Raw genomic sequence first — 27,935 nt, 5'->3', positions numbered from 1 at the left:
CATTCACGTGAAGAATCTGAATCCCGTTTGGAGCAGGTCTAAACCCTCAAACACGTGATCCGTCAGTTCTACCCCGCCCACCTCGCGCTTCTGTCCTCTCACACAAAGAAACCAGCCCACCCCTCCGTTTAAAGCAGCTGCACGAGTCGCTATCAGCCACATTTGGTCCCTACTAGCGATTCAACATGACGATGAAACTGTCGTACTGGGATATTCGTGGGGTGAGTGTCTGTCTTCTTCTTCGTTTATAAAGTAGCCCCCGTTGTGTGCAGCGCTGTGGGTTAAATGTGACGCAACTACGATGGAGGCGGGCGGCGCGTTGTCCACTTGCTCAAACTGTTGCTATCAATGAAGCCAAAGTTGCATCTGAAGAGCTAGCATTAGCTACGATGCTAGTTGTGCGGTTGTAAGTGATCCGGCGCTCAGACAATGGAGCTGCTCTGCCTGTATGACCAGTTCAATGAAACGGCGGTTAAGTTCGTAACACTTGATGGGAAATGTAATGAGGGGGGGAATAAATCAATGCACGTGCTAACGTTAGATAACAAACTGTAACCATCTCTAAAAGCGTCAGATGTCTTTATCCATTGAAATAGTTCTGTTCTTTTTCACTTTTTTATGGTCAGTACCTGGAGTTGCATTGAAGTAGCTTGATTTGATAAGCTGCGTACGTTTTCTTATAGCTTTAAACCTCAATGATTCTATTGTATCGCAGAACAAAGAGAAACTTGACTTTTGAGAGTCTGCTGCAAATGTTTTGTAGTTTTACCTGATAAACCCACAGATTTATGTGATTTTTAACATGCTTATTGATTGGCACCTATATTTATTTAGAATGACTAACGATAATCGATTAATTGGCTAATAGATTAATGAATTAAGATGTTTTTTTTTGTGAATCTTAAAGCTCTATGTGTTGATATATAAGATAAGGAATGGACCAGCCTCTGTTTAATCTCTGATTTCTGTCCACTCATGAAGCTCGCCCAGCCTGCCCGTCTGCTGCTGGAGTACACTGGCTCCAAGTATGAGAACAAGTTGTACGTCTGTGGCGAAGGTGACTTACCAATTCAACTAAAGGTTGTCAGAATTTTAACCAAAATAGTGACTTAAGTGTCCGTTAACCCCTAACCCACATTATTCTCTCACACAGCTCCCGGCTATGACAAGACGTCCTGGTTGGACGTAAAAGATAAACTTGGAATGGAGTTTCCCAATGTAAGCGAGTTTAACTTTTGAGTATTAATTGAAGTGTAAAGCTGGCAAACATAAAACACAAACTAATAATGTTATTGTTAACATCTCACCATAGCTGCCCTATTTGGAGGATGGAGACCGGAAGATAGTGCAGAGCAATGCTATCATGAGATACATTGCTCGTAAGCACAAGTTGTGTAAGTATTGTGTTTATTCCACATATAAATATGTTGTTCAAAATAGATGTTTTTTGTTTCATGTCCATTTCCATTGATCCGTTCTGAATGTTTCAAAATATATTATATTATTTCTCGTGGTCTCAGGTGTAGCATCTCGGTCTTCATTCTCCGAGTGCCTCACTAAATCTGCTCTGCTCACAGGTGGAAAGGGAGAAGATGCGAAAGTCCGTGTGGACATGATGGAGAACCAGGCGATGGACTTCAGAAACGGCTTTGTGAGGCTGTGCTACTCTGACTTTGTGAGTACGACATTGAAAACGCTTAAGGACGCTGAATGTGTCACTTTACTCCTCTGAGCCTCCACTAATGCCAACGTCACCTCTCTGAAATCAGGACACGCTGAAGCCAGACTACCTGAAGACTCTGCCAGGCGTACTGAAGCAGTTCTCAGATTTCTTGGGGGAAAATAAGTGGTTTGCTGGTGAAGAGGTATGTCAGTCAGCCATTAAACGGGTTCTTTATGTTAGGTTGTGGTACAGTCATTTTTACGGATCATAGAGCTCCATAGAGCTGAGGGACAACTGCAAAGTGAAAGTTCATAGTGAAACACACTCAAGTCATTTGACTCTTTGATCAGATAAAACTATATATTTTTGCGGCTATAAAGTCTCTGGTTTGAGCCTTTATTTTGCTTTTTTAACATGTTTGTGAATGATACCTTTTCTTTACAACAGATCACTTTTGTAGACTTCATCCTATACGAGCTGTTGGATCAACACAGGATGTGTTTTCCTGAGTGCCTGGATGACTTCAAGAACCTCAAAGCTCTTGTAGACAATTTTGAGGTGAGAACATGTTTGTTAGTTAGATACAAACGGCACATCCAACACTTACCACGGAAAGTTGCAGTCAGGAAATATGCACTCTAGCACTTATTGTTTATCTTTCTCTGTGTTGCTGTGGTAGTCTCTGTGAGGTAAATGTTGTATATGTGGTTATATATTTTTTTTTTTTAATGCCTTGGTACGTTATCATATCATCATAGGCTCTTGAGAAGATTGCTGCCTACATGAAGTCAGACGGATTCATAAAGACTCCCGTCAACAACAGGATGGCCAAGTGGGGAAACAAGAAGGAGTAGAAGACGATGACGCCTTAGAGAAACAACAATGTTCACAAGTGCAACTGTCTCAGTAACTCATAAATTGAAGACCAGTGAAAAGATTGTTTGTTGGATGTCTTTTTTTTGAATAAGCTGTTTACTAGCTGGATGTGCAGGTTTCAAGTCCTTTAATCAGGTTTTACACTTTCCCAAACATTTACATTCCTGTTATGAGAACCATTTTTAGTTGAATCAGAATTGTGTAAAAAGAAACCAAAGTTTAATTTGAGTTAAAGCACTTAATTTACTCGTCACATTGTGATAGAATTTGTTTTTGACGGATTAAAGTGAAATGTTTGACTTTCTTTCATTTTGTGATTCATTTTAACTTCACCTTCTGTACACAACATCGAAGCATCAATTTAAAGAAGATATAATATAGGGTACAAGTTAAACATAATTTTGATCATTTTTAACCTGGACGTAGTTTCCCACAACTCATTTTTAGAATTGGTCGAGTATTGAGGAAGAGCACTGCAGACAGCAGCCTCTCACATGCTGCAATGTAATCCTATCGGAGCGAGCTGTTCTCCACTAAAAGTGCTTTAGTTTGCCATTGACACGTTCTGATTGTTATAAAGTGTGACAACATTACAGAAAGGGTCTCACTCAAGGAGAAGTCCTGTTCTGAAATCTCACATGGTGACGTGTTGCCAGAAGACAACGAGGCGACAATCCTTAGACTTGGACACAATAATAAACAGACCAGACCAAGAAAAGCAAGGGAACATGTTTTTGTTTTTTTGAACATTTCTAACAATCTGAGCCTGTCCGTTGCAAAAACAAGCACTGTTAGTGGACCTCGCGTAACACTGACGCTGAACAATTGCCCTCTCATTGCTCTTTGCTCTTTTTAGCGGCTGTCGGTTACTGTTATCCTTCAATACAGGACCAGTTATTTTAAAAATGGTCCCATTGGTTACTTACACACAACATGGGAACATAAAGACACGGTTGAAAAATACCTAAGTTACCCGTGAATGCAGCGTATATTTACAGTATAACTTTGTTACATGCAGCTGCTAAAGAAGAAACATGGACAGTGTTGAATTGAGCAAATGTCTACATGAATATTTTGGTTTACTCAGTTAGGAAAACTGCTAAATTTCCTTGAAATAACAAAGTACATTATAAGTACATTGCAGTAATTGATTTGAGTAACTCAATTATTGCTGCTGGTGATAAATTATACAAGTTTCATTCAGTAAAAGTGCTTTCCCTTAAATAACAATTGCTAAAAGCAGAGAATGTATGACTAAATGATGAATTAGACACAATAATTCCAGTTGTTCTGTGGATGAAGTCAGGAGAAAACCAACTGAAGCGTCTGGTTCGTTAGTAGCGGCCGTTGTACAGGCCTGATGGTTCACTGGCGAGCTGTAGGAGACAGGATCAGACATTACTGATGTGCTGCAGCTGGATGTTAGGGTGTGCGTATCACTTGACACATTACTTACTGCAATGGCTGATTTAATGGCCTGCAGCTGGAAGAAGACCTTGCCTCCTTCCTCGGGACACACCGTCCTAATATCATCCTTGCTCATCCCCAGAAGCAGTTTACCATTCAGCACCCCGAGGCTGGTCGCAGTGCTGCCGATGAAAACACACAGAATATATGACTTCAGCATGCTACACAAGTCTTATTTACAGTACAAACATGTTAAAGCTCCCAGCCAGTCTGTGCATTACTTCACTCACATTTTGGAGAAACCTTTGTACTCCAGCCAGGCTTTGACCTCTGTGGATGGGGACGTCATATCCAGAGTCACAGGACCGCGAGTGTCCCGCTGTTAGGGAGAGAGAATGACGGGAGGGAATGAAGTCACATGAGAAATATTGGTTCCTCAGCAGAGCTACGTGTCACTGAGCTCACCGGTAGGTCTTCCATGGGCCCCTCGCTCTTCATCGGCTCCAGAACATTCTGAGGAACGTGGCCTTCCTCGTCGCGGGCGTTGCGAACAACCCACCATTGCTTGGATTTCTGAACCACCTGTAAAAAGCCCAAAGAACCAAACATCTCACGCACCTGAATGTTGATACTGGCAATAATGATTGTGACTGCTGTAAATATACAAACAGCTTTATCAAAATTTGACTGACGACAAGGCTGTATCTAGAGTAATGTAGTACAATATGTTAGTTTATAAAGTAGTTTACATTCTTAAACAACTTCAGATACATATCAATGCAGCAGTAATAATAATCCTTATATAATAGTAAAAAACCGAAGGAACATTTTCCTGCAGAATGAGTAAATTTACTTTTGATACATTAATGTAAATTTGCTCATTCCAGTAACTTTGGACAGTTTGAGGCAGATACATCTTCAGGCACATACAATAAACTGCTCCAAACCTGCTTGATATTTAAAAAATGCAAGTTTCCAATGTTCACTATGATTTTTATCTACCACCACAAGCAATCATCTCATTGTGTTGGACAAGACAAGGATTTGTACCTTTATTACCATATTTCTCATCTCACCTGAACAACATCACCCTTCATAACGCTCAACTCTTGGTTGTTCCTGGCCATGAAGTCGTAAATGACCCGCATGTGAAGAGGTGGCTCACGAGGGCCGGGTGGGAACCGCTGGCTGCTGCTCCTGCTCAACGGACCGTTCTGATAAGGGAGCGAGGAAGGCATGCGTGAGGGGGCAGGCGGCTGCCAGCCATCATAGAACTCTGGGATGTAAAGTGGGACATCATCGTCCGGCCATCTAGATCTACGAGGTGATAGGAGGGGAGGAAACTGTCAGTCAAGTTACAAAAAAGAACGCAGGATCTAATGCTCAAGTGACCTCTTAACTTGACTTCATGCAACATTGCTTTTAATGAGCTTTTTGAGACATCTGTGAATGATGGCTTTGAGATAATTCAAAGGTACCCAACAAACCTTTATACCACGTTTATAATGATGCACCCTTTAGTTTATAAGATTAAATCAAGCAGGGAAACAGATGGCTTGCACAAAGTTGAAATAATTACATTTATTTGTTTATCCTCTCTAAAATGCAGCTATAAATGCTAATACGGTTTAGGTGGTCAAACAGTCGGTTGGAGGGGTGTTCCCGAAGAACTACTGATATAAAAAGACTAAGTCTAAGTGTCACAGCGGAGGGCAGTTAAACACCAGCCAGAGGGGTTTTCACAATCTGGCAACTTGTTAGCACATGACTGAAGCATTAACTCTGGCCTATATTTACACAACTGCAAACACACACACACACACTACGCCCAGGTTGGGGCGTGTCAGGGCAGGTGACATACAATTAGAGGGCTATATACGAGAAGGTAACACGCTTGATAACAAAAGACTTGTGTAAGTGTGTGAGGGTTATAAAGGCCGGTCTACCTGGGGAAGTTCCAGCTGTCTCCCAGAGACCTCCACAGGTGATCTTCCTCCAGGTTGACGACCTGACTCAGCAGCTGCAGGGCCGCCTCCGTCAGCAGCGGTGAGAGAACAGTAGGAGGAAGGTCTGCAGGATACCGAGGCACTATCTGTTTAAAAATGAAGGAAGTAAATATCAACTGCTGTGCCTTGAAAGTAGACTCGTCCAGTGAAAAATACGTTCAGAAGAACTTACCGCGCCTAAACTAGTGAAGAAGATGTGGACAAAGTCAGGAGCAGTAGGGCCGGCTAGTATCCCGTCCAGCTGGCCCTGTAATACAAAGAGCTTTTCAATCACATCCCACTGCTTTCTGCTGCAATCACACACTCCAGTCAACACATTACAGCGTTCACACAAAATATTTCTAAAACCACTCTGGTCAATTTATCATCTTTGGAGACATTTTATGAAGTATTTACCAGAATATTGAATCCATACTTGACTTTCTGAAGACAGGAGATATATTCCTCCCAGGGTGGCAGACTGAAAGTGGGTACTTCAAGAGAGGGAAAGAAACTTATCAGACACAAACATCTGTGCTATCTGCATGTCAGCACCTATAGGAGGTCACTTCTCCAGTAATTACTTCCATAAGAAGATGTGCCCTTGGAAAGAGAAACGGTAAAAAGAAAAAAAGGATATTACCATTTGTCTTTGATTTTTTCTTCTTAAATGGGTTCTTTTTGTTCTTCTCCTTTTGCGGTAAAGAAGGAGCATTTGCTGCAGCAGACACTTTGTCCATGAAGATCTCCAAATCACTTATAACGTGGTTTAAAATGTCCTGTGAAAAGGAGCACACGCATGACACAAATCATTCAGCGGCGGCAGGTGTGAGCATGTTTTCCTTGAGGTGAGAGAAATGATTAGACATCTATGATCATTTATTACTGATATAATCCACTATCTATAATTTATGACTAGTGTAAACAGTCCAACTGGCAGTACTGACTGTGTTCCTCTCTGTGTCCGTTTGCACAGCGACCTCTGGGCTAATATGCAGTTCATGACGATCAAGATGGTGCATCGCTGCTTCTCGTGGGGCGTCAAATTGTGGAGGCGGCATATTTTCTACAAGGCAACAAAATTAATTGTTTGAAGATGAACATCAACACACAGTATAAAACATACTGGATAGTATAGTGCTGAACCCATCTTGTTTGCACAGAACACATCCATAAACCTTGAGGAAATGAAAGAGTTTCTCTTCCATGAAGAACGTTTATTATTTTTTATTTTTTTATATGCTTTCAGTGCATGCGTACCTGGTTCTCTGATCCTCCACTGAGGGGGCGGGTGGTCCGGTGGTGGTGGTGGTGGTGGTGATGGGGTCCTCTCTTGCCGCACAGAATGAGGCCCAGCTTGCCAGAAACCTCCTGGCACTTGTTGCCCGATGATGTTCTCAAGATTAGTCCTGAGAACATCAGCGACAGACAGCTGTTAATGCATTATTTTACCCTTCAATTTCCTTCTCACTAATGTGATTTCATCTCCCTTTAGACTGAAGTCCCGTGACGTGATATTGTACCTGATGTCAGAATGGTCTCTGCGTGGTTCCACAACATCACCTCCTTTTTGGACTACCTTATCCAGATCCCTCTTGACGAGCTCCGCCTGGTGAAACACATTATGTATGAAATCAAACTTTCGTGACACCAACAAAAACCATTGTTGTGAAATGGTGACACTGGTTTCAGATAATAGCCTCGGTTTCAGAGATTGCGCACTACAACATGACTACCACATCCTTTCTTCTCTGGATGCGGTCAGGAGGTCAAGTTTAGGGTGAAATGTGACTCACCCCAGTCTCCTCACACTGGAATATGAAGACCTGGGGGATGTGTTTGTTGCGTTGTTGCACAGAGACTGTGAGCAGAGAGTTGTAGGCGCAGCTATCCAGCACAGCTTTGGTTTGCATGATGCAGCTCAAAGGCAGCGACTCCAGCTCTGACTTTGGAATCAGATTAAACAGGACAAACATTATGATGACAGAAATACACAGTTAATAATCAATATTGAGAATATTCATACACAGAAAAATGGTCACGATTCTGTTTATATTCTAAAATACATTTTAATGTCAGACACTGAACACTGAACATGTCTTTCTGTCTTGACCAGGGACAACGATGGAGATAAATCAAGGACTTTATGCTCCATCTGCAACAAATTATGACATGTTATATTTTTATTAATGTATTTGAATGTTGTCAATTCCCTAAAAAACTTGCAGATGTACTTCATGCTCAATGACAAAGGGATGAAAAAATACTTATAATAAAAATGCAAACTTTTATCACCTACTTTTGTCAGCAGCAGCACTTACTAAACTTATTAGAGACCTTCAACATTTCTTCCGTCTTTAAGATTTTTCATACACTTTCCTCCGTCTCCACGCTAAACTTAACTTTTCTAAGCGTCTCATTTTCTATATAAAGACCAGAACACTTGGAATTCAGCATGAAAGTTGTAATGTCCACATACGTTTGGCCATGTGCCGTACTTAGTAAAACATCTCTGAAGTGTGAAGGCTGCCAACCTTGGTCTCAATGTCACTGAGCAGGAGATATCCCCCGTGAACCTCCATGATCATCTCCTGAGGCCACAGACGACCTTTGGCATCCAGCCTCTTGAGCTTGGCCAAACAGTCGTCCACCGTCTTCACCTCCTGGCCGTCCAGCTCACAGGTGAACAGGTGCTGTGGAGTCAATGTGGAGTCGTCATGGATTAGGACGGCTATGGGTTGTACTATGTCTCCGTGCTGGTGCACATTTCACACTCACTTACCTCCACTCTGACTTGAAAGTTGTCAGGATGTTTGTTCAGCACCTCAGAGTACTCCTTTCTCTGTACTGATGTAAAGAAAATGGTTTCAAAGACATGTTTGACACATTTTGTTCTCACAAAAAATGAAATACAACCAGATGAGATGGCTGTTTATGTCCGAGCATACTGTATATTGATTTTCCGCTGGGCCTTGACATGTCGTTTCTCTGCAGTGGAGCACCCTTGGGGTTATCTTGTTGGAAAGCTCGCCTCTGCTGAGGGAGGTCCTCTGGTGAGAAACCCCTGCGGTACAAAGGCACAGCGATTTGAAGATAAACCAGCCGCTGCACGGTCACAACAACACAGTGGTGTTTTATCATGAAAGGGTGTGAGCACGTGTGTATAGTGCTGTAAATAATCGAATTAGTGCTCAAAGGCTTAACAAAATGAATTCCAGTGACTGGGGAGTCTGAAAGTGAAATTAAATTTACTAACCTCGGGGAATACGAGAAAGGGGCGCTGTTTCCAAACATTTTTAAACTACGTCCGTCTTTTTTGGAAAGTAAAAACTTCAAATTGGCAAGAATCCCTTGGAGCCACTTGAACCTGTAAGATTGAATAGAAGATGTTCTGTCAACATTACAGCTGTTTTCATGTGAAGCCAGGACAGATGGTTGCATAGACACAAATAATGTGTTTACCCAGCGGGGATATTCACAGAACTTGACAGCTGAAAGCAAGACTATATCACATTTGAAGGCCAAAATAACATTTTTACAAGTTAAAAGTTGAATTCACAAGTGATAAAATACAGCGTTTCTCAGTCAAGCACACTCATCCTAAAGCCAGTATATTTCATTACACTATATATATACATATATATATACACATAACTATTTACCATTATCTCATGATTGCTGGTGTCAGCTATTCAGCAAAAGTTACATATGTTTGAAAATAACCAGAAGCAGTGAGGCACAAAGAGTTACTTAACGGTTAGTAATTCATGGTTAAGATGAGCAAAGATTCAGTAATTATTAATCTGTCTGGAAGACTTCAGTTAGTGACTGGACAGAATAAATAGATCAATAAAGGGAATTTTGAATTCAGCAATAAGATGAAACTCATCACAAGAACACAGTACTGTTTAAGTATATAGTGTTACATAGACCCTGGATTAAATGTAGGCTGCAAAATGAGTTTTCCGTTTCCTGCCATTTCCAAACAAGAGGTTATGCCACCATCAGTCAAGATATATTTAACCGCCTTTCATTACAACCTCTAATCAGCTTTACATAATGTATTCATTACCTGTCAGTGTTGGCTCTGATCCGGTGTCATCTTTCCCTTCTATTAAATAGACTTTCTACCAAGCAACAAGGATCCGCTCCTCACAGAGACTGCGGAGAAAATTTTCTTGACTTCCTGCTTGAAGTCACCAGGATCAAAGCTCAACGATCTGACGGGAGTGACGGCTCAAGAGGCTTGGCCGGGTTTGTCATTTGAGGACAAGTATTTGAAGTACTTGCATCTGTGGCTCATTGAGTCCAAAGGTCTAGAAAATGCGTCACAGTATCTCCTTCAAAGTGATCAAAGGTCTTAAGTGCTCATGAAAATGCCATTATGCAATTATCCAGCTGAAGCGTAATCTTTTATGGCAATAAAAATGGTGATGGTAAATATCTTCCACAATCACACACAAACAACGTCGCTGACAAATCACAAATGCAGAGGTTAAATGAAATGTTGAAAGAAAAGAAATAGACAGATGAAGTTGAATAAGAGAACCTTTTATTTTACCATCAGCTGACGTGTAAATACTGTACACACCCATAACATATTGACGGAGACAAATATTTATTCCTTGAAGAAAAGTGAACGCCTCGTCCTGGGACCATGAGTTGGGGATTAGAGAAGTCTTCTTTGAAGACTTGACAGTTTAGGCCACAGCTGTGGCCTGAGTGGCCTTGGCCAGAGCATTCAGGTCTGTGATGCACTTGTCGATGCTCTCCTTCTCCTAAAAACAAACACACACAGTAATGAGGAAGTGTGAACTTGTTGATGCATGGGGGGAATCATCCCCCAGCTGGAGGCTTCGGACAGTTTGACACTGAAAGACTGACCTGCTGAGGAGTGATGCTGCCGATGACACTCTTCTCCACCCAGTTGATCATGTGCTCCTGCTCCATCCGGATGTGGAGATTCTGCAGCGCGACCTGGTAGTCCAAGCGCCTCTTCACCTCGTTGGTAACCATGTGTAGCCTCTCTCTGAAGTTGGTCTCCAACAGCATGGCCACATTGTTCTGAGAGGAAAAGAGGAGTTCATGTCGTCTTTGTAACCACGCTGTGGAAATATTTGGTCTACACGTGGGTTGCCAAAATATTTGCTTCAAAGCTTCAACTATTGCAGTCTCAACAAAGTCAGGTCTTGTATTTAATGTTGGCATAGGCTACAGTCTATCCATTCATTTGCTTATATATGAAAAAATTTGTTTTGATGGGCTATCGGTGTAATATATTTGATGAGTTATTTCATATTTTGTAGGCGTTTTTATTCAATAAAAAGGAAAATCCATGAAGTTTTTGTCCTCATCTCCCATCAGACAATCCTAGCAAAGCACAATATAAGTAAATAATGACTGCAGGTTTGAGGAAAGTTTAACAGCTCGTGTTGTCGTCACCCCGTAACAAGGTCTGTGGATCATCTTGAGTAACCACGTAATGATTTCTAGAAAGAAACATTGCTTTGTTTGTTTGTTGAGTTTTTCAAATGTATTTTTTTGGCTCTTTGATGAGCACCAGATGTTGAATGCCATATAGTCCTATTATATTAGAGAGAAGGTAGACTTCTCTATGGCCAATATCTCCAAAACTAAGCAACTCACACCAAAACAAACTACATTGGTATTTTTGATTTTCGGGTGAACTGCCCCTTTAAAATAGCCATTATTGGAGTAAAAGAAAAAAACATTTACAAGGATGACAAAATATGCTAATAATTATAAACTGCATATTTTTAAACATACTGCAAATATATAAAGAGAAACAAATGGATGCAAGCTGGTGTGTTGCATAGATCAGTGACGACTCTCAGGACCTTTATGCATTTGGGAAATAGTATTTTTCCAAGATTAGAATTAATTTTCTCATAGTATTACAGCTCCACACATTCAGAGCAGGTTTATTTGGCCACTCTGATGTTTTTGCAATTCCTACTTGTTGCCAGCAGAGGTCGACAAATATCCGAGATCACATAATGATGCTGGGTCAATATGAGTCAAAAATATTTTGTAAATATGAAAAAGTACAATATGAACAACAAAGAATATATTGGAAGATAAAAAATGAAACTGGCAAAGCCGATGCTGCTTACCCTCTTGGCGTCGAAGAGCATTGATCTTCCCTCTGCTCTCCACTGTTCCTTCTTCTCATCCTCAACAGCCTGAGCCAGACTGGCCATGGCCACGTCCTTCACCTCTTGAGCCTTAGACACTTTGTCCTGCAAACACAAACACACACACACACACACACGCTTACAATGGCTGTGCACAAAAGAAAAGACCAAAGATCTTTGAACAGTAATCTCTGTTCTACTTTGATATCGAATTATTAACCCCAAAATAAAGAGGAAAAAAAATGCAAATCCATTCGGTTGCCGGCCTACCTCGTTCAGTTTGTCAGCAAAAGCTGCAACACTTGGGCCAAATTTCTTGACACCATAGATGATGACAGCGCCGATGGAAGCAGCAGCAAAGGTCTCATGGTTGATGACGTAGATTTCCTTGGAAAGCATGTAGAGGAGGAGGCCAGTGCCCAGCATGTAAGGTCCTAGTGAGGAAGAGAAACATTTAGAATTCCTTTCATTGTCAATGAAAGTAGATTCATGTAGCAGTTAGTTTTTGATGAAAATTTACAAAATTCAATTAAGATATAAAGAAGGAAAAACACATCAATAACAACACTAGTGGGACATGGTCAACAAAGTCAGCATATGTAGTTTAGGGGCAGGGTAAAGTTGTATTCATTTTATATTAACATTTAAAATGTAATCACATTATTACTACAAGCATTTCTATTAACAGCAGAACTGCACATGCAATGCGTTACTATCCGATACATTGCTCTTTACAGAACATGTTGGCTTTCTACTGGAGCACTGATGTCTCATGAGAGACTAGGCCTGTGTTACATTAAGCCTCAGCCATAAGCCTTGTGTGCTTAAATGGACAAGCGGCATTCAGCTTGTAAGCACCACATATCTGAACCAACTCAGTAAACTTGAGGTCTGCATCATCTCTCAATTCTTATAAATCGGGGCTTAAGAGTTTTCTGTTTGCGACTGTATTTCATTTAATCAAATTTGGGACTGTTTATTCATATCTTGCACATACAATAACTGCATTATGAAATTAAGTGCAGAAGACTGAAGTATATTCTGCTTACGTATTTGAGCTAATGGGAGTGAATAGACACAATTTTTAGGTTTGATAAAGCTGCTATTCATTATTTTACCTGAGGGAAAGGTATACATTTTCAGCATATAAATTAAAATAACTGAAAATATGTGAAAATTGAGTCTTGCTTCTGCCTACTGACCTGTGACTCCAGTTTTGGGGTACAGGAGCTGGAAAATCTCGTCGGGGAAGATGCCATGGCGAACTTTGCCTCCCTTCTCTGGCAGAGCGGGCACCGGGGCCAGACTCTGGGATGATGTGTGCAGGGAGCGAGACGCCTGGACCAGGCTGTGAAAGACAACATAATAGTTTATATTAAGGACGTAGGGTGTATTTTTAATGTTTAATGAAAACAACAAATACAGTAAAATACTACTTGTAAAGACACATACCCAGCTCCAAGGGGGCTGCTGCTTTTCAGGCCAGCAGCTGCAAACAGAGGAGACAAGGACGCAAAGTCAGTGAAGCAAATGATGGTTGTTTGTCATGTTTATTTCATGATTAATACCTCTCTACAGATGTTTAATCAAAAGCCGACCAGTATAGCCTTCATGAAGGTTGGATTAATAACAGGACTGTTTTATTAGTGAAGTGCAACTAATGAACTGGAAACGAAGTATATATAACTTCACTGTACAATGACAAAAGTCAACAGAAGCCCAGTTACAGGACGAGGTCATTTCAACACCTGATGATAATATCATGTGGATGTCTGGTAGCAACTGGTCTGGCTGTAAATGAACAACTTGAAAAAAAACACATACTTCTGGTGGATTTACATTGTGTAGCCAATGGAGTTTATCCTTCTACTACAAACGTAAACAGCACGAAACCGACCAACGTTAGCTGTCAAACAGGTGACATCTACAGGCGTGCAGGGCTAGCGCTAGCTAAAGTAGCTACAGCTAACGTTAGCTATCGTCATCTAACTTGTCTGTAGCGATGTCTGACAGAAACAACACAGTCAACAGCACTACCAATAACCGTCGATATAAATAAATGCAATAAACTAAGTACAGTTTCAGATCGTAACGCTATATCCTGTAGTTACCGTAGCTAATGTAAGCTAGCATTAGCATGTCTCTCATTCAAATGTGCGGCCTTCACTTTACCCTTCAGCTTCACATTCAATTTAAACTTTTGTTTCTTGACAGTTTGGTTGTGTCAGAGCTGAGTGAGATGTATTAATCAATAAAAGAAAGAATACTGCATACCTGACACAATAACGAGTCTGGACAGCATGTTTGAAGAATGAAGTGCCGAGTTCTTGCTACACCGGGGCACCCTTGTTTCGGTCTCTTCGTGCCCTTCTGCAAAGAGCCACAAGGATGGCGGAAACACAAGATATCCTCGTGAAGTATCGCGAGAGTAGGGTAAAGCTCCTATTTTTAGAGTTGTTAAAGAAAACGACCACGAGATGACGCTGTACGCAAGATGCTGTCCTCACGTTGAATTTGGGTTAAGTTAATATATGAATGGAGAGAATTTTAGCTTATATGTGATGCTAAAATCCAGTGTTTTGGGTTAATTAATCTTGAAAATACTCATGACTTTAATCAAAACTTCTAACAAGTAAAATATTAAGTCAGTCAGTTAATGCAAATAACAAATAGGCCTACACACGCATACACACCACCAGCAAATGATGAAGCTCATGGCATTTACAGCTTCTCAACTCATTTTAATGAAAATCTGACTGGTTTTATGAAAAATAATGTATATTTCCACGAGGCAACCACACACACAGCACTCTCTCCCATGTGGTGGGTTTTATCCCAGGCTGCATGTAGGGGGAATTGTCTCAGTCTGTGTGTAATCTTGGGGCCCACCCGTGTATGGCATCAGTTTGATGCGAGTGGCTGGTGAGATAGAGGAACATATGACGCTGTGGTTCACTTCACTTCCTGTAAAAAATATGCTCAACAGAAACAGCTACATGTGAAACACACAAAACCTCCGGACACTATTTCAGAAGAGTGAGAAAATGGATAACTTCTCAATCGCCTCGTGAAGACTTTCCCCCACTGAATGAGATGGCATTGTAGGTAAGATCTGCCATGTTTTTTTGCTTATCAAGCAACATACGTTCTTTGCATTATCTTGTACATTTTCCCTCCACAATCTACACTTTCCAGAGCCTAGTCTATCTTTGATAACTCTGATACTCAGTATTAAAGGAGCTTTCTGACAAATAACAACAAAAATGCAACCACTGTAACATCTACATTACATTTACTGTGACTACAACTATAACTATACGACCTACTACTACTGCTTCTACTGACCTGCATGGTTAAATGCATTTCTGCCGCACAGAGCATCCTAAATGTAAAATATACTGTTGAGGTTTTGAATTTTGCTTTATTTTATGCATACTGCTCACATACCTTTGGAGCCCAAACACTAACTGTCTTTCTTTATATTCTTTTTTTTGTGTTTGAGATATACAAATTGATTCCACAGACGTTTAAGGGCATATTTCAAACACTGTGTTTTCCATGTAAATGAAAAAAACCTGAACTGTTATATACATCTAATCTTCATGTGTACTGTCTGAACTGTCATTTTGCACCTGAAACACATCATTCAGTAATAATTTTCAGCTACCTATAACATTTGATACACATCAGTAGATTGTATGATTTCAACTGAAATGTTAACGTGCTGTATTTTTCATAATTTAAGACAATTCTAATAAATTTCATGATGCATTTTCGTTGTAGGCTCGGGACACTGTAACAGCCAGAGGGGCTGCCATGGACGCCCTGACTCTCAGATGTATACAGCTCTCCCCAGTGAAACACTTTGAACAAATAGTGGACATCAGAGCAGAGAAACGTGAACACCTGCGAGGACGCAACAACGTGACTTCATGTCGCAGCCCTACGAGAGAGTTGAACACAAGACTGATCAAGAATGAACTGAAGGAAAAGAGGCAACTTGAATTTCTGAGGAGGAGATCAGTGAGCCCAGAGCCGTGTGGTTTGAATACTACAAACTATTATTCTAGGAGAAAACCTTCAACAAAGACGTTTTTAATGAAACAATACAGTCCAATCAGCAAGTTAGAGACTTTGCATACAAATGTCCAAAATACTCCAACCGATAAAGGGAGGCATACAATGATAATTTTAACACCAAACAGTAGCGTAACAGAAGGCCCAAGCACCAGCAACTGGGTAATATCCTTTGACGTTATTAGTGTTATTTCACTAGAACCATGTTTAATCTTTCCACGTCCACAGGAGTAATAATACCTGCATCATCTTCTCTCTCCTTATTTCCCCAGGCGTCATTATGGACAGAACAGGTAACACTGATGAGCCAAGAGAAAGGCCATGCAAGGAAGCAAGCATCTTCCTCCACACCAGCAATAAAGGAATCAAACCAGCACAGGGCGAAAAGCACAGATAAAAGAGAGAATAGTATTAATGGTAAATAGCTTGCCTATAACATTTTGATTAGAGTCAAATTATCTTTCATTGGCCCACTAATAATGCTGTTTTTACTTTCTCTCAAAGCTCAAAAGACAAGCATCAAAACATTCATCCATGCAGAAAAGATTCACCAAAAATTCTCCATCCAACCTGAAAATATTCTCCAAAAGAATACACAGCGAGAGGCCAGTGTGCAGACAGAGTGGGTTGAATGTAAATCTCAAATTTGATATCAGAGGCAGCTGTGATAGTGTTTCCTATTTCTATATTGAGATATTTTCTTCTGTGCAGGTCAGGTCACGTCACTGTCAAGGAGTCAGTAAGTTTCAAACTGTTGCTTTATTAAATGGGGTTTTAAATCTATAAATTGCATGTTAGAAAACTAAGATTTAATAAAATGTAACTGTTTTTGATGTCTCTTATCTCACATATAATAGGATCTTCAGAGTTTAACTGACTACTTGGAGGTAAACATAACAATTATTTTCCAAATCAATTCTGTGCTGTTTGTTCTTTAAATCAGGACTATGTCACTTTTGAGCGATTCAATAAAACATTCTTCCTCGAATGAATGAAAAGTTAAATTCATAAGCCATAAAACTCAGCCTTTCTCAGTTGAACACACTCAAGAGTTTTACTGATACAGCCTCACCTGGTCTGGTATGAACTGAAGCTTATGGTGGCTAATGTTAGCAAAGGTTAGCTAGATTTTGCTTTATAATGGACATTACTGACATAAGTTTGTGTTTTTCCTCTACCTGTCTTACTGTAACACTACATTTTACCACTTACAATCCTGTTGCTACAGTGGCTGTTAATAAACTAAAGTTAGACAGTTTTGCTTTGTTTATATTATCTGAAGCTACTGTATGGCCCGTAGCTTATGGTGGCTAATATTAGCAAACGCTGGTTAGATTAGTTGTATAACTGACATAAAGGAAGTTTGTGACTTTATGACTCTTCTCTACTTTGTTTATTTGATCTGAAGTTACTGTAAGCACCATCCTGTTTGAAGTAAATCAGCTGCCTTTAATGTTTGAGACAAAAATAGGCACATTTTATCGGTTTCATCTAACGGAGTACAGAAGATGATGATGTTGTATCTCTTCTCTCCTCTGCTGTCTGTTTTCTACCAGGAGGCTCTGTGGAGAGAGGAGGCCATGAAGAAGAAGCTTGCCGCCCTCCAGGAGAGCACGTCAAACCTCGTGAACTCCTCCAACAAAATATGGACGGTAAGACTCTGCATCCGTATGTACAGCCTATCATCAAGCACACCCCCAGGGTGTCACAGTTACAGTTTCCAAACACATATCTCTTGTTTTATAAGCTCATGTTGTTGTTTTTGGCTCCATGATTGATATTAAACTGAAAATGTCTTCGTCAAAGTCGCGTATGGTGGCTGCTACCCCAGGAAGGCCTATGCAGTCTGTGGTTTGGAGCTTCCTGCTTCTGCTCTAACCTCCTGCATAGGAGGAGTGCAAGCTGTCATTCTCATACAGGAAGGGTGTGACAAGTCAGCAGCTATAGGTGCTATGAATCCTCATTAGCTCTCTTTTGGCTACTCTAGCTGTAATGAATGAAGGGGAAATATTGGTGTTTCCCTTTTTTGTTTGTTTTTTTAATTTGGATTTGAACAGCAGTGGATCTAGAAGTTGATTTAGTTTAAATAATGCTTGCTTTTTCTTTCTCAGTCAGGTATGTTATTATCAGGCAACTTATATATGTTTTTGAATTCAAAACAGTTTATTGCTGCGGCACATGCAGACATTGTGATCTTTCTTGAGGCTCACTGATGCTGCAAGTTGCCTTTGTGCACCAGTGAGTGTAGACAGTGAAAGAACATACTGTCACAGATTCTGGTAGACGAACCATGCATTCATTTTCCATCTGCAGGCCACAGCGTGACAGTCAGTCATTTCCTTTCTAACCCACACAGGCTCGCTTCAGTGAAGACTTGCTGAGAAACAAGATCAAGGCTCTGGAGGCGCAGCTGCAAGTCTGCCTGCAGGTAAGAACAGCAGCTGGTGGTAAAGATGCAAACACTGAGTGTTTTTTTTTAAAATCTTTTTTAAAACACCATTTCAATGCAGAAACTCAAACAATCCTTCCTAAAGCAGCCGACCTGCTCATCACTTTCACTCTGTCACGCAGTGTTAGTCCAGTGTCTACTCTGGGTTTGGTAAGCGCTTGTAGGTTTAACTCAACAGCGTTGTGTCCTCATAGAAGTTTCCAAAGGATGGAGTGAAGAAACTGGTGATACAGATGGAGAAGCAGAAACTGGTGTATGAGGAGAGCGCCCTGGTCGCCCTGCAGAAGATCACACAGGAGAAAACTGAGGCGCTCATCAAGTCTGAGACAATGCAGGTCAAATAACTAGCTTTTAACCCAAATAATAAACAACATTTCTATTTGACTATCTTGAAAGGCACATCGATGTCATTGACTTGTTTTGTTTTTTTGCCATCAGGAAGCGCTAGTTACGACAAAGGAAGAGGCAGTGAGGTGGCAGAGCCTTTGTGAGGAGCTGAAGCTGAGCTCTGGACAGCTCAGGGAGAACCAACACCTCAGTAATGAACAGCTGCAACAGCTGCAAAGCCAAGTGGAGGTATGGTAGTCAGTGACCATGTGGATGGCCAGAAGTTTCAATGTGTATGGTTGTGAAAACGTGTGTCCTGTGCAGCTGTCCAGAACCAGAGAGGCCGAGCTGAGGGAGGAGGTGGTGTCATTGCGACAAGAGAAGAAGGAACTACAGTACAACATTGGGCTGCTGGAAGAAGACTATCAGATTTTAAGAGAGGAAATCCAGCACCTCAGAGGCAAGACCCTTAGACCTTAGAGTCATGTGTTTATACAGAGTACAAGGCAACATGGTTCATTTATTCAAACAGTTTTCTATCTCCTAGATGGCAGCAAGGAGAGCCAGGGCGCCATGATGCAGGGGCTTCTGACGTCAGAAGAAGAAGAGCCACGACTGACGGCGAGGAGAGACTCTCAGGTGGAGGAGCAGCTCCGTCACACTCAGGAGAAACTCGGGCTCAAAGAGAGAGAGGTGAAGTGGAGATATCACAGTGTACTGCAGCACATTCACAAGCTAAACGTTTTGTTTGAGTTAGTTGTTTCACAAAATTAGATTTTCATGAATTCACACTAAATGAGTCAAAGATAATATCCCAATCATTTAGGATTTCTACAATGTTTCCACTGATGCATAATGATAATTTAATTTGTATTTATTGACAAAATAAATCATAAATTAACTCAGCTTCCACACTACTCACTACCCTCTACATCTCTAATACATTTCAAATGAGTGTCAAATCTATTTTAAAAATATTTATCAAGATACATTTTATATTACTTGCCCTCCTTACTAGAAAAACAATGTGCACACAGTGCGAGGAGCTGCAGACAGAGCTGCATGCCATGGAGCAGGAGTGTCAGTCCAGCCAGGCCCGGCTGTCGCAGTGCAGGGACGAGCTCCGGCAACTCAGCCACCGCAGCAGGAGACCGGTCAGTGTGTGTGTGTGTGTGTGTGTGTATGGGTATGTGTCTATATATGTGTGTGTGGGTTTAGGGGAATTTGAAACTAAATGTCCTTGCTATACTCAAATGCTCATTTGTCCTTACACTGTCACAATTTATTTTGCTTCATTTTTTCTGGATTGACCAAATCAGCTTAATATATATATATATATATATACTTTATATATATATATATATAATTTGACGTTTCTTCACACGTTTTTTCCCACTTTGTTTAGACACGGTGTGGCTCCTGGTGGAAAGTGTTTGTGACCTTCCTTCTTCTCCTTGCTGTGGCGGGGGTTGCCATGTTGTGGGTGTGGCATCCTCCTTTCAGGGAGCAAGTTGAAGACCTGTACTCAGACATAGAATCACGTATTGAAAACTATCTCATGGACATGGCGTCTCCTCAACACTCGGGCTGTTTTAGACCGATATGACAATGTCACTGCTCAGGAACATTGTTCTTTGTTGTTGTGTTGCTTTGTTTTAAAGAAACACAGGATGTAGTTTGTTAATCATTTTGTATTTCAAAACATTTCAGACTTAGAGCTCAAAGTATTTTTGAAAATGTTGTGTTGACATGTGTAGGATGTTTGCAGAAAGTCAAAATGTAACTGAATGTGAATGAAAAATGTCTTTGTAATGTATTCCAACAATGAAAACATGTTAAAGCAAATGTCACAAGCTGGCTGAGGTTAATACGATTTTAAGAAGTTGTGTGTCAACAATATCAACACAATAGTCAGGCGTAAGAACACAGGAAGTATCCTATGTACTGTAAACAGCTTGATTGGTCAATAGCACCACCTTTAATTATTAAAAACTCATAATAAACACATAAAAGGCCATTAGGCAAAGACAAAACATAGTTCTTTCAGCTGTTGCTCTCAGTAAACAAAACAAGGGAGCGTAAGTACGCAATAAAAAGCCATCCGAGTTTTACATGATCAGAAATAAAGTAATATTGTTACTATAACATATGTTACTGTTTGTTGAGTCAGTGCTTAAACATTTTTAAGCTTTGTGAGTTGAAATCAAATAAAGTGTCATCGGTCAGAGTCTTGAGTTCATGGTGGGTTAAGTGTCAAGCAAGATACGTGAGATCTCCATCATTGAAGACATCGTGAAGAAGGACCACTCTTAAGTTGAATCCTGATGCATCTTAAACAAATCATCATCCACCGACAAACAAGTATTCCCCTTTGAGTAGATCTCATCAGTGAGAAATTTAAGTTTTAAAGCTCCTAATTATGGGGATTATATGATGTATATGTGTGTATTTACTTGTAGGAGTTTGAACACAGTAGTGTGTTTGAGTGTCTGTGTGATCAGGGTTGAGGAATGTGCTAAGAGCGGGGGTTGTGTGAAAGTGGCTGCTTGAGGTGTTAAGAGTAACAATGGGGCAACGGCCCAGGAGAGGCTTGTTGGACTTCAGCCAAGCAATGAGCTGATCGATGAGCTGAGGAATGAAACTTTGGGGAGACAAAGGGTTTGAAGCTCTGGGGGATTTCTCCCTGTGTTCAAAAGTTATGGACATAACACATCTTACTTACTCATCTTACTAAGATCTGGTATAAAACAAAAATGATTCTCACAGCAAAAATCAGAGGTAGAACCATCCCCATCACAGTTCAGACTGCACCAGTGTACAGCATTAATTGTCTCAGTGATGTGATGGCACTGTGTGGTAACTACCAGTTGCTCGTGTCAATGCTAAAATGACTGAAATGAATAATATGTTGCAAATTCTACAGAAATGTTCATGAAACTGACAGGAATGACACATGGCACCGTCTATTGTCCGATTACACTCAAACCCAGAGACAAAACACACTATTGTTCATTGTATTCGGCGGTTTTAACTGTTCCAGATAAAGCTCTATTCTCAACAGGCACTGACACAGCACATCCACCACACAGACCTTTCCCACACACACGTTTACCTGCATGTTCCCCCAAATACACCACAGCTCATTGAAGAGATGGATCTTTGCTGGACTGAGGTCAGTCTCTGGTTGAAACTGGCACTGAAGGTAAGAGGCTGCAAAGTAGATGCTGATGAGTGCCGAGGTTTCTTTTAACATATTTCACAACACGACAGGGCGGATCTTGCAAAACTCTCTTTCACTTACAGAGTGACACTCCTCCACAAGATGAGGGCTGCTGTTCTGCTGTTTGTTGTGGGGTTGTGTGTGTCGAACGCCGCATCTTCCCTGAAGATCTGCGCTTTCAATGTTCAGAGCTTTGGTGAATCAAAGGCAAACAACAAGAAGGTTATGGGGATTCTTCTAAAGGTATTCTATTGTACAACAACTGGAGCAATATCCACGCAGAACTAGGTAACTGATAGATCTCTTTTTTTTTTTGCTCCCAAGATTCTTTCTCGGTGCGACTTGTGTCTTATTCAGGAGGTCCGAGACTCTAAAGGAGCAGCAATACAAGCTTTGGTTAAGGATCTCAACAGGTAAGAGTTTTGTTTGATTCAAAAACTGCTAATCTAAAAGATCTGGTGAAGCCTCTTTCACAACTGCAGCGTTAAACTTCTCATTTATGTGGTCATCAGCAGGTTTGACAAATCCAACTCGTACTCCTATGTGGAAAGTGAAAGACTGGGGAGGAAGACCTACAAGGAGCAGTATGTCTACATCTACAGGTAACCCATAATCAAACACCACCTATTGCTCTTAGTGGTCAGATTAACATGACATCCTTAATGTTGTTGTTTTTCCTCTCTCATCTTCTCCAGGAGCAATGTGCTGACGGTCAAAGAGCATTATCAGTATCCTAAACTAGAAGGAGAAGGAACCAATGAAACAGGTGTTTTCTCCAGAGAGCCTTTCATCGTCCGCTTCCACTCCCCAACGACATGTACGATGAAGCAAAAGGCATCTTTGGAATTATACAGAAGAAGAAAGTAGCCACGTTAGCACACACTATATACAGAGATATTAATAATCAGGGTTCTCTATGTTCCATGTGAGCATTGTATATGTATGATCATACCATATGAGCAAAACTAAGAAAAGACTGAAGTTTGCTTGTAAACACCTTAATTGAAGATGTGTCATAAATGTTTGTCTTTTGGGCGGTTGCTGTTATTTTGCAGTGGTGAAGGATTTGGTCCTGATTGGGCAGCACACCAGTCCAAGAAGTGCCATGAAGGAGATTAATGAACTGTACACTGTCTTCAAAGGAATTTACAAGAAGTGGAAGACTGATGTAGGTTAAACCATCATCATCATTTAAATACAGTATATTTATATATATTCTTTTCACTTTTTTTGGTCATTTTTTAAAATGTGTATCTTGGTCAGAGTTCCTCAGCTTAGCTTCATATTGGTTTCTCTCTACCACATATGACCACATTTATGAGTATCTTTTGTCTGATGAACTTCTCCTTTTGCCTCTTTTCATTCACCCAGAATGTGATGATCTTGGGGGACCTCAACGCCGGCTGCAGCTACGTCACCATCAAGGGCTGGAGAGCTGTGCGCTTGAGGAGTGACCCAAACTTTCGCTGGTTAATTGGAGATGAGCAAGACACTACTGTCCGTGAGAAGACGCACTGTGCCTATGACAGGTCAGTGACTGCTGAAAACTGAATCACATAAGGTCACTGAAGAAGTGCTCAACAATGAAATGCATGTATAGTCTCTATAATGATTTAAGATTATTGTGAAAGGCTTTCTGCTGCAGGGTAATGTCATATACACAATTTTGGATTTTTCAGGATCATTGTCCACGGACGTGAGATTATTTCCAGTATAGTGCCAGGTTCTGCTCAACCGTTCAACTTTAAGAAGAATTTCCATCTGACAGAGGAGGAGGTAAACATGTCATATATACATATACACTTCTTTAATTCAGTTATATACCTAAAATGAAGATTAATTTCTTCTGATGGCACTTTCAGGCTCTTGCGGTGAGTGATCATTTTCCTGTAGAAGTCGACCTGAAGCCGAACCACCGCTACCTCCTCCGCAGTGAGCTGTAGGACAACCAGCAACAAACCAGGATGTCGGATCTTAACTGCCGTTTTACTGGATTTTAGTTGTCAAAATAAATCAAAGTTCACAAAATTCACGACTCTAACTCATCACTTAAGTGGCACTGTATTCATCTCAGTTATGTAAGACACCGTACACATGAGTTGTTTCAGCATGAAGGAACAAGTGCTGCAGTTCATACTGTGCATCTGAAACCAAGACCACATCAAAGCTGACATCATTTCATGAGCTCATGAAGGTAAGTTCCCGAAGCAACGCAAAACATTACTTTTGTGATTTCACTTTTTAGACAAGACACACAGCATTTTGATTATCTTCCGCTTTATGGTACGGCTTACATGATATAGACATTTGTAGTTATATATTTAGCCAAATATATAACATTAGATTTATTGTGTAATTTTTGCAACGTCTGTTTGACAGGAAGCCACACGCAGCAACAACAGACGAGAGATACATTGCGCTCTCTTCCTTTCCGAGAAGAGATTATCTGTGGCAGTAATGTTTGTCTTGATATAACTTGTACAATATAAACTATTGTTTTCCCTATTTGAAAAGATGGAACAAAGTTTTGCTGATCTGCTTAGTGATGCTTTTTCAGGTAAGAAATACATCTTATATGTCTCACTACTGTTGTATTTACTTTTCTCTTCTTTTGAAACTAGTTATGAAAGTATTTAATTTTCAAATGATGATGTTGTCACAGAAACAGCTGTTCCATCATTCCCTGATGAAGATTTGGACTTTGAGAATTTAAATTTAGATGAAACATCTGAGGCAGTCAAAACAGACATCTCTCAAGAAAACGCAGTAACAAAGGAAGACGGGGCTCTGCAACAGGAAGCAACTGGTCAAACTGCACTTTTGTCTAACATGGAAACTAAAAATATATACATGGCTGAAAATGTTGATGAAGAGCAGTGTGATGATAAAAGCGAAGAGGACTTTGAAGGTGTAGGGGTCATGAACAGGGACAAAACACCGGAGGATTACACAAGCTCAGAAGAAGAGACTGAAGAGAAAGGCTCTGGAGAAGACGAGGAGGAGGAGGAAGATGAGGAAGATGATATAGGACCAGGAGAGGAACCAGGGGATTTGTTGAGGTCGGTTCGTTGCGACGACGAGTTTTGCGATGGTAATAAAGAGGACAGGATCTTCACTGAGGAACAACCTCTGGCCCCGGAGGCTGCTGGAAACCCTCAAGTTAGAAACGAGGAGCAAGGTGAGAGCGAGAGCGATGAGGAGGTGTCCTATTTTGAGAGAGTCCCTGAACGTGGCAGTGAGATGATGGTCAGAGGTGATGGGATTGAAGAGGATGAGCGAGAGAGGGAAAAAGAAGAGGACTCGCGTGATTCTGAGCGTGAGGGCAGGGAAATCGAACAAGAAGAAGCTGTTATCGCTCTGTGCTGTGAGCAGAAGCTTGAAGATCCTTGCGGGGATGGCCCAGCGAAAGCCAATTTGGAGTTTCCAGAAATATCAGTGCAAAATCTGCAGGATCTTATTGCTGAAGTTGATAGTGAGAAATATGGAGAGAAAATGAAGGATTTCTCAGGGGAGGAGCACCAAGATGCAGGTGAGAGCTTTGCAGATTATCCCTCAGACTTTTCCTCATGTGAATATGTCAAAGATGGAGGCAAAAATCAAGAGAAGGATCACCAGTCAAAGGCCTCGGCTTGTGCATCCGACAGCGATTCAATTACAAAGCAGAACACCTGCCTGGAAGGAGCTGTAACAGATGTCACGCAGATGGGGAGAGCTGAGGACACTGGTGAGGAGCAGGACGGGTATCTGTACAGCAGAAATTTAGAGGTGGATGCCAATGAGTTCAGGAGCCTGGACGTGGCTAACGGAGAAAAAGACTTTGTGGAGAAGGTGTCCGGTGATGCAGCTGTAACAGGGGTTGATGATGGAGGTGAGACAGGTGAGAGTGATTCCTACACCTCCAGTGATGATGAGTTCCAAGAAAAGAGGAGTGATGTGGAACTCATGTGTCCACAAGATGCAGCATCTTCTGACTACTACAACAGAGTGGATCCAGCAGATTTCCACATTCATTGGAATGTAGACGTGTTAACAGCTGATACCCGTCTGTCTGAAGACCTGTTAACCGCAGAGGGCACAGATGAAGCGGATGCACCGCTTTCAGATGTGACTCAGCGTCCTGCAGAAGACGGCAACAGCTACTCAGTGGTACAGAGTGCAAAAACAACAAACCCCTCTAACCAGGGATCCCTGGATGATAGCTTCTTCTTTAACACTGAACCAGAAGCCTCTGGGATCATGGAGACTGGACAGTTGGGAGACGACGAGGACGAAGAGGAGAGGGACTGGGAAAAAGAGCAGCAGAGAATCAAGGCTTTCTACGAGTTTTATGATGACAGCGACGGAGAGAATGAAAGAGAAGGTGAGTGAAGATGATGAAGCGTATAATCATCTATATGGAATCACATTTTCAAACGATTTATAAGTTTCTATTTCTGCATTTCTATAGGAAGACAGATAAAAGTTCAATTTTGTGCAGATCCATTGTCTCAAGTCATTCACTATGAAACTGACAGGTGAGCAGGACTCCTAGTACTTAACTTTTTTTTTCTTGAACAAAAACTACAACTTGAGTAACGACAGATCCAAACAAAACACAACCGTGTCTGCTTCCTTGTTTCTCAGCAGTGACAGAGCTTCACTCAGCAGCTCCACAGACGGGGAGGAGGACCTGAGCTCTGCAGAGACATCTGAGGTTTGCATGTGGACACATATAAGCACACATTAAAAAATATATACAAATACATGAACACATAAACTAGATTTCTTAACTGCTTTGCCTTTGTCCAGGAATTGAAGGAGCTCGACAACACCACGGAAATGTCACAGGCTTGTGACCCCCCAAACACTCAGCTACCGGAGAACGTGCCAGATATCAGCGACACACAGATCTGTACCAAGAAACACAAAGTGTGTACTCACTGGCGTTTACTGGACATTCACTTTGTTCATTTGTTCCTGAATTGTTTAGTTACTTTTGCCTCTCTGCCCTGTCCTTTGTTCCTGCAGTGCTTCAACATGCTGAAGCTGACACTGAAGATGGGTCTGGTGATACTGACGGGACTGCTGATGTTCTGGTTTGCCACGGACCAAGCAGGCTGGTTCAGCCATGTGTCCTTCTTTTAGGTCAACGCCTAATTTGTGGTCATTGAAATTTGTTCACATGCTTACGGCGGATGAAAGAAAAATCCAAAAATGACAATATTGTCTTGTAAAAATGCAATGTAAAGTGCTGTTGTCTGTTACATGCAATTGTGTGCTTAATAAAGATTTATCTTTGTTTACAATGATGCTGATGTATCTGTAGATGAGTCATATTCCCACTTTTTTATGTAGATTATATCAGGGCTAAAGAGGCCTAAATCTAAGGCCTCTAATGTGGTGGACCATAACTCAGTACATTTACCAAAGTACTTTACAGTTTTGAGATACTTCTTCTCTTCATCATCACATAGGGAAATGTTGTACCCTTTTACAAAGTTATAGTTAATTGCTTTGCAGACACAAGCTTTTACATATAAAATCGAACTTAAAATACACAATACATTGCTACAGTTTAAACTATGCAACAGTATGTAAAGTGTTTTTATTTTAGATAGTTACTGTTATACTGTTATCATTGTCGCTAATAAAAGCATAAACTTACTTACTTTCTTACTACTTCCTGTATTTGTGTATTTGAATATAATCAAACGGCAGGTGGCGCTGCTATATTTCTGGAACGAAACCAGACTCGAAACCATAAAAGAAGAATGTCTCATACGGAAATGATGCAACG

At 40.9% G+C, this 27,935-nt stretch overlaps 6 protein-coding genes across 10 annotated transcripts; 4 read left to right on the top strand and 2 right to left on the bottom strand.

Moving 5' to 3' along the window:
- Positions 1-81: 81 nt before the first annotated feature.
- Positions 82-2,843, top strand: LOC142953436 (glutathione S-transferase Mu 3-like). The gene is made up of 8 exons (XM_076095210.1): positions 82-221; positions 982-1,057; positions 1,154-1,218; positions 1,313-1,394; positions 1,578-1,675; positions 1,770-1,865; positions 2,111-2,221; positions 2,422-2,843. Exons 1-8 carry the CDS (start codon positions 186-188, stop codon positions 2,515-2,517), a joined length of 660 nt encoding a protein of 219 aa, XP_075951325.1. The 5' UTR covers positions 82-185; the 3' UTR covers positions 2,518-2,843.
- eps8l3b (EPS8 signaling adaptor L3b) lies at positions 2,652-27,909 on the bottom strand. Its single transcript, XM_076095193.1, has 20 exons — positions 23,984-27,909; positions 22,241-22,350; positions 22,052-22,149; positions 9,188-9,298; positions 8,880-8,995; positions 8,714-8,778; positions 8,466-8,624; positions 7,728-7,877; positions 7,455-7,540; positions 7,192-7,340; positions 6,879-6,997; positions 6,575-6,710; positions 6,349-6,425; positions 6,125-6,199; positions 5,893-6,038; positions 5,023-5,263; positions 4,412-4,528; positions 4,237-4,325; positions 3,996-4,128; positions 2,652-3,915 (listed from the first exon to the last, which is right to left on the bottom strand). Exons 3-20 carry the CDS (start codon positions 22,081-22,083, stop codon positions 3,874-3,876), a joined length of 2,043 nt encoding a protein of 680 aa, XP_075951308.1. The 5' UTR covers positions 22,084-22,149; positions 22,241-22,350; positions 23,984-27,909; the 3' UTR covers positions 2,652-3,873.
- Positions 10,467-14,495, bottom strand: atp5pb (ATP synthase peripheral stalk-membrane subunit b). The gene is made up of 7 exons (XM_076095209.1): positions 14,361-14,495; positions 13,539-13,575; positions 13,289-13,434; positions 12,357-12,520; positions 12,066-12,191; positions 10,816-10,995; positions 10,467-10,709 (listed from the first exon to the last, which is right to left on the bottom strand). The coding sequence occupies exons 1-7, from the start codon at positions 14,386-14,388 to the stop codon at positions 10,632-10,634; spliced, it is 759 nt and encodes a 252-aa protein (XP_075951324.1). The 5' UTR covers positions 14,389-14,495; the 3' UTR covers positions 10,467-10,631.
- Positions 15,032-21,164, top strand: traf3ip3 (TRAF3 interacting protein 3). Of its 3 annotated transcripts, none has more exons than XM_076095195.1 (14): positions 15,032-15,187; positions 15,870-16,325; positions 16,436-16,580; positions 16,668-16,785; positions 16,875-16,902; positions 17,021-17,050; positions 17,720-17,815; positions 18,520-18,591; positions 18,807-18,947; positions 19,051-19,188; positions 19,264-19,399; positions 19,487-19,632; positions 19,977-20,093; positions 20,345-21,164. In XM_076095195.1, exons 2-14 carry the CDS (start codon positions 15,903-15,905, stop codon positions 20,543-20,545), a joined length of 1,791 nt encoding a protein of 596 aa, XP_075951310.1. In that variant the 5' UTR covers positions 15,032-15,187; positions 15,870-15,902; the 3' UTR covers positions 20,546-21,164. The 3 variants fall into 3 exon arrangements, with proteins under 3 accessions (XP_075951310.1, XP_075951309.1, XP_075951311.1); XM_076095194.1 differs by having other exon boundaries at positions 15,034-15,191; XM_076095196.1 differs by having other exon boundaries at positions 15,034-15,191; positions 19,958-20,093.
- Positions 21,313-24,255, top strand: dnase1l1l (deoxyribonuclease I-like 1-like). 2 transcript variants are annotated; one of them, XM_076095205.1, is made up of 8 exons: positions 21,313-22,402; positions 22,484-22,572; positions 22,675-22,761; positions 22,855-22,976; positions 23,215-23,327; positions 23,531-23,688; positions 23,839-23,935; positions 24,022-24,255. In XM_076095205.1, the coding sequence occupies exons 1-8, from the start codon at positions 22,262-22,264 to the stop codon at positions 24,100-24,102; spliced, it is 888 nt and encodes a 295-aa protein (XP_075951320.1). In that variant the 5' UTR covers positions 21,313-22,261; the 3' UTR covers positions 24,103-24,255. The 2 variants fall into 2 exon arrangements, with proteins under 2 accessions (XP_075951320.1, XP_075951319.1); XM_076095204.1 differs by having other exon boundaries at positions 22,672-22,761.
- On the top strand, positions 24,279-27,447 carry LOC142953196 (uncharacterized). 2 transcript variants are annotated; one of them, XM_076095192.1, is made up of 7 exons: positions 24,279-24,353; positions 24,674-24,716; positions 24,822-26,519; positions 26,607-26,673; positions 26,786-26,852; positions 26,948-27,067; positions 27,167-27,447. In XM_076095192.1, exons 1-7 carry the CDS (start codon positions 24,348-24,350, stop codon positions 27,281-27,283), a joined length of 2,118 nt encoding a protein of 705 aa, XP_075951307.1. In that variant the 5' UTR covers positions 24,279-24,347; the 3' UTR covers positions 27,284-27,447. The 2 variants fall into 2 exon arrangements, with proteins under 2 accessions (XP_075951307.1, XP_075951306.1); XM_076095191.1 differs by having other exon boundaries at positions 26,783-26,852.
- Positions 27,910-27,935: the final 26 nt, after the last annotated feature.

The sequence above is a fragment of the Anarhichas minor genome, unplaced genomic scaffold, assembly GCF_050575085.1.
Source record: "Anarhichas minor isolate MPS153535 unplaced genomic scaffold, ASM5057508v1 ptg000003l, whole genome shotgun sequence".
In the NCBI taxonomy this organism is placed as follows: Eukaryota; Metazoa; Chordata; class Actinopteri; order Perciformes; family Anarhichadidae; genus Anarhichas; species Anarhichas minor.
The sequence above is the reverse complement of the archived record's forward strand: the minus strand, read 5'-3'. Positions and strand labels throughout refer to the sequence as shown.

Coding starts and splice junctions, on each gene's coding strand:
- atp5pb (XM_076095209.1), bottom strand. CDS start 14,388: ATGCTGTCCAGACTCGTTATTGTGTCAG. Junction 13,576..14,360: donor CAGACTCGTTATTGTGTCAG/GTATGCAGTATT, acceptor CTCTGTTTGCAG/CTGCTGGCCTGAAAAGCAGC. Junction 10,710..10,815: donor GCAGCATCACTCCTCAGCAG/GTCAGTCTTTCA, acceptor GTTTGTTTTTAG/GAGAAGGAGAGCATCGACAA.
- dnase1l1l (XM_076095204.1), top strand. CDS start 22,262: ATGAGGGCTGCTGTTCTGCTGTTTGTTGTGGGGTTGTGTGTGTCGAAC. Junction 22,573..22,671: donor TTGGTTAAGGATCTCAACAG/GTAAGAGTTTTG, acceptor TGTGGTCATCAG/CAGGTTTGACAAATCCAACT. Junction 23,689..23,838: donor ACGCACTGTGCCTATGACAG/GTCAGTGACTGC, acceptor TGGATTTTTCAG/GATCATTGTCCACGGACGTG.
- traf3ip3 (XM_076095195.1), top strand. CDS start 15,903: ATGGACGCCCTGACTCTCAGATGTATACAGCTCTCCCCAGTGAAACAC. Junction 16,903..17,020: donor ACGTCACTGTCAAGGAGTCA/GTAAGTTTCAAA, acceptor CACATATAATAG/GATCTTCAGAGTTTAACTGA. Junction 17,816..18,519: donor CCTCCAACAAAATATGGACG/GTAAGACTCTGC, acceptor TAACCCACACAG/GCTCGCTTCAGTGAAGACTT.
- LOC142953196 (XM_076095191.1), top strand. Junction 26,674..26,782: donor ATTCACTATGAAACTGACAG/GTGAGCAGGACT, acceptor CTTGTTTCTCAG/CAGTGACAGAGCTTCACTCA. Junction 26,853..26,947: donor GCTCTGCAGAGACATCTGAG/GTTTGCATGTGG, acceptor GCCTTTGTCCAG/GAATTGAAGGAGCTCGACAA.
- eps8l3b (XM_076095193.1), bottom strand. CDS start 22,083: ATGAGCTGTGGTGTATTTGGGGGAACATGCAG. Junction 8,625..8,713: donor ACTTTCAAGTCAGAGTGGAG/GTAAGTGAGTGT, acceptor TTGACTCCACAG/CACCTGTTCACCTGTGAGCT. Junction 4,129..4,236: donor TACAAAGGTTTCTCCAAAAT/GTGAGTGAAGTA, acceptor TTTCATCGGCAG/CACTGCGACCAGCCTCGGGG.
- LOC142953436 (XM_076095210.1), top strand. CDS start 186: ATGACGATGAAACTGTCGTACTGGGATATTCGTGGG. Junction 1,219..1,312: donor TTGGAATGGAGTTTCCCAAT/GTAAGCGAGTTT, acceptor ATCTCACCATAG/CTGCCCTATTTGGAGGATGG. Junction 2,222..2,421: donor CTCTTGTAGACAATTTTGAG/GTGAGAACATGT, acceptor ATATCATCATAG/GCTCTTGAGAAGATTGCTGC.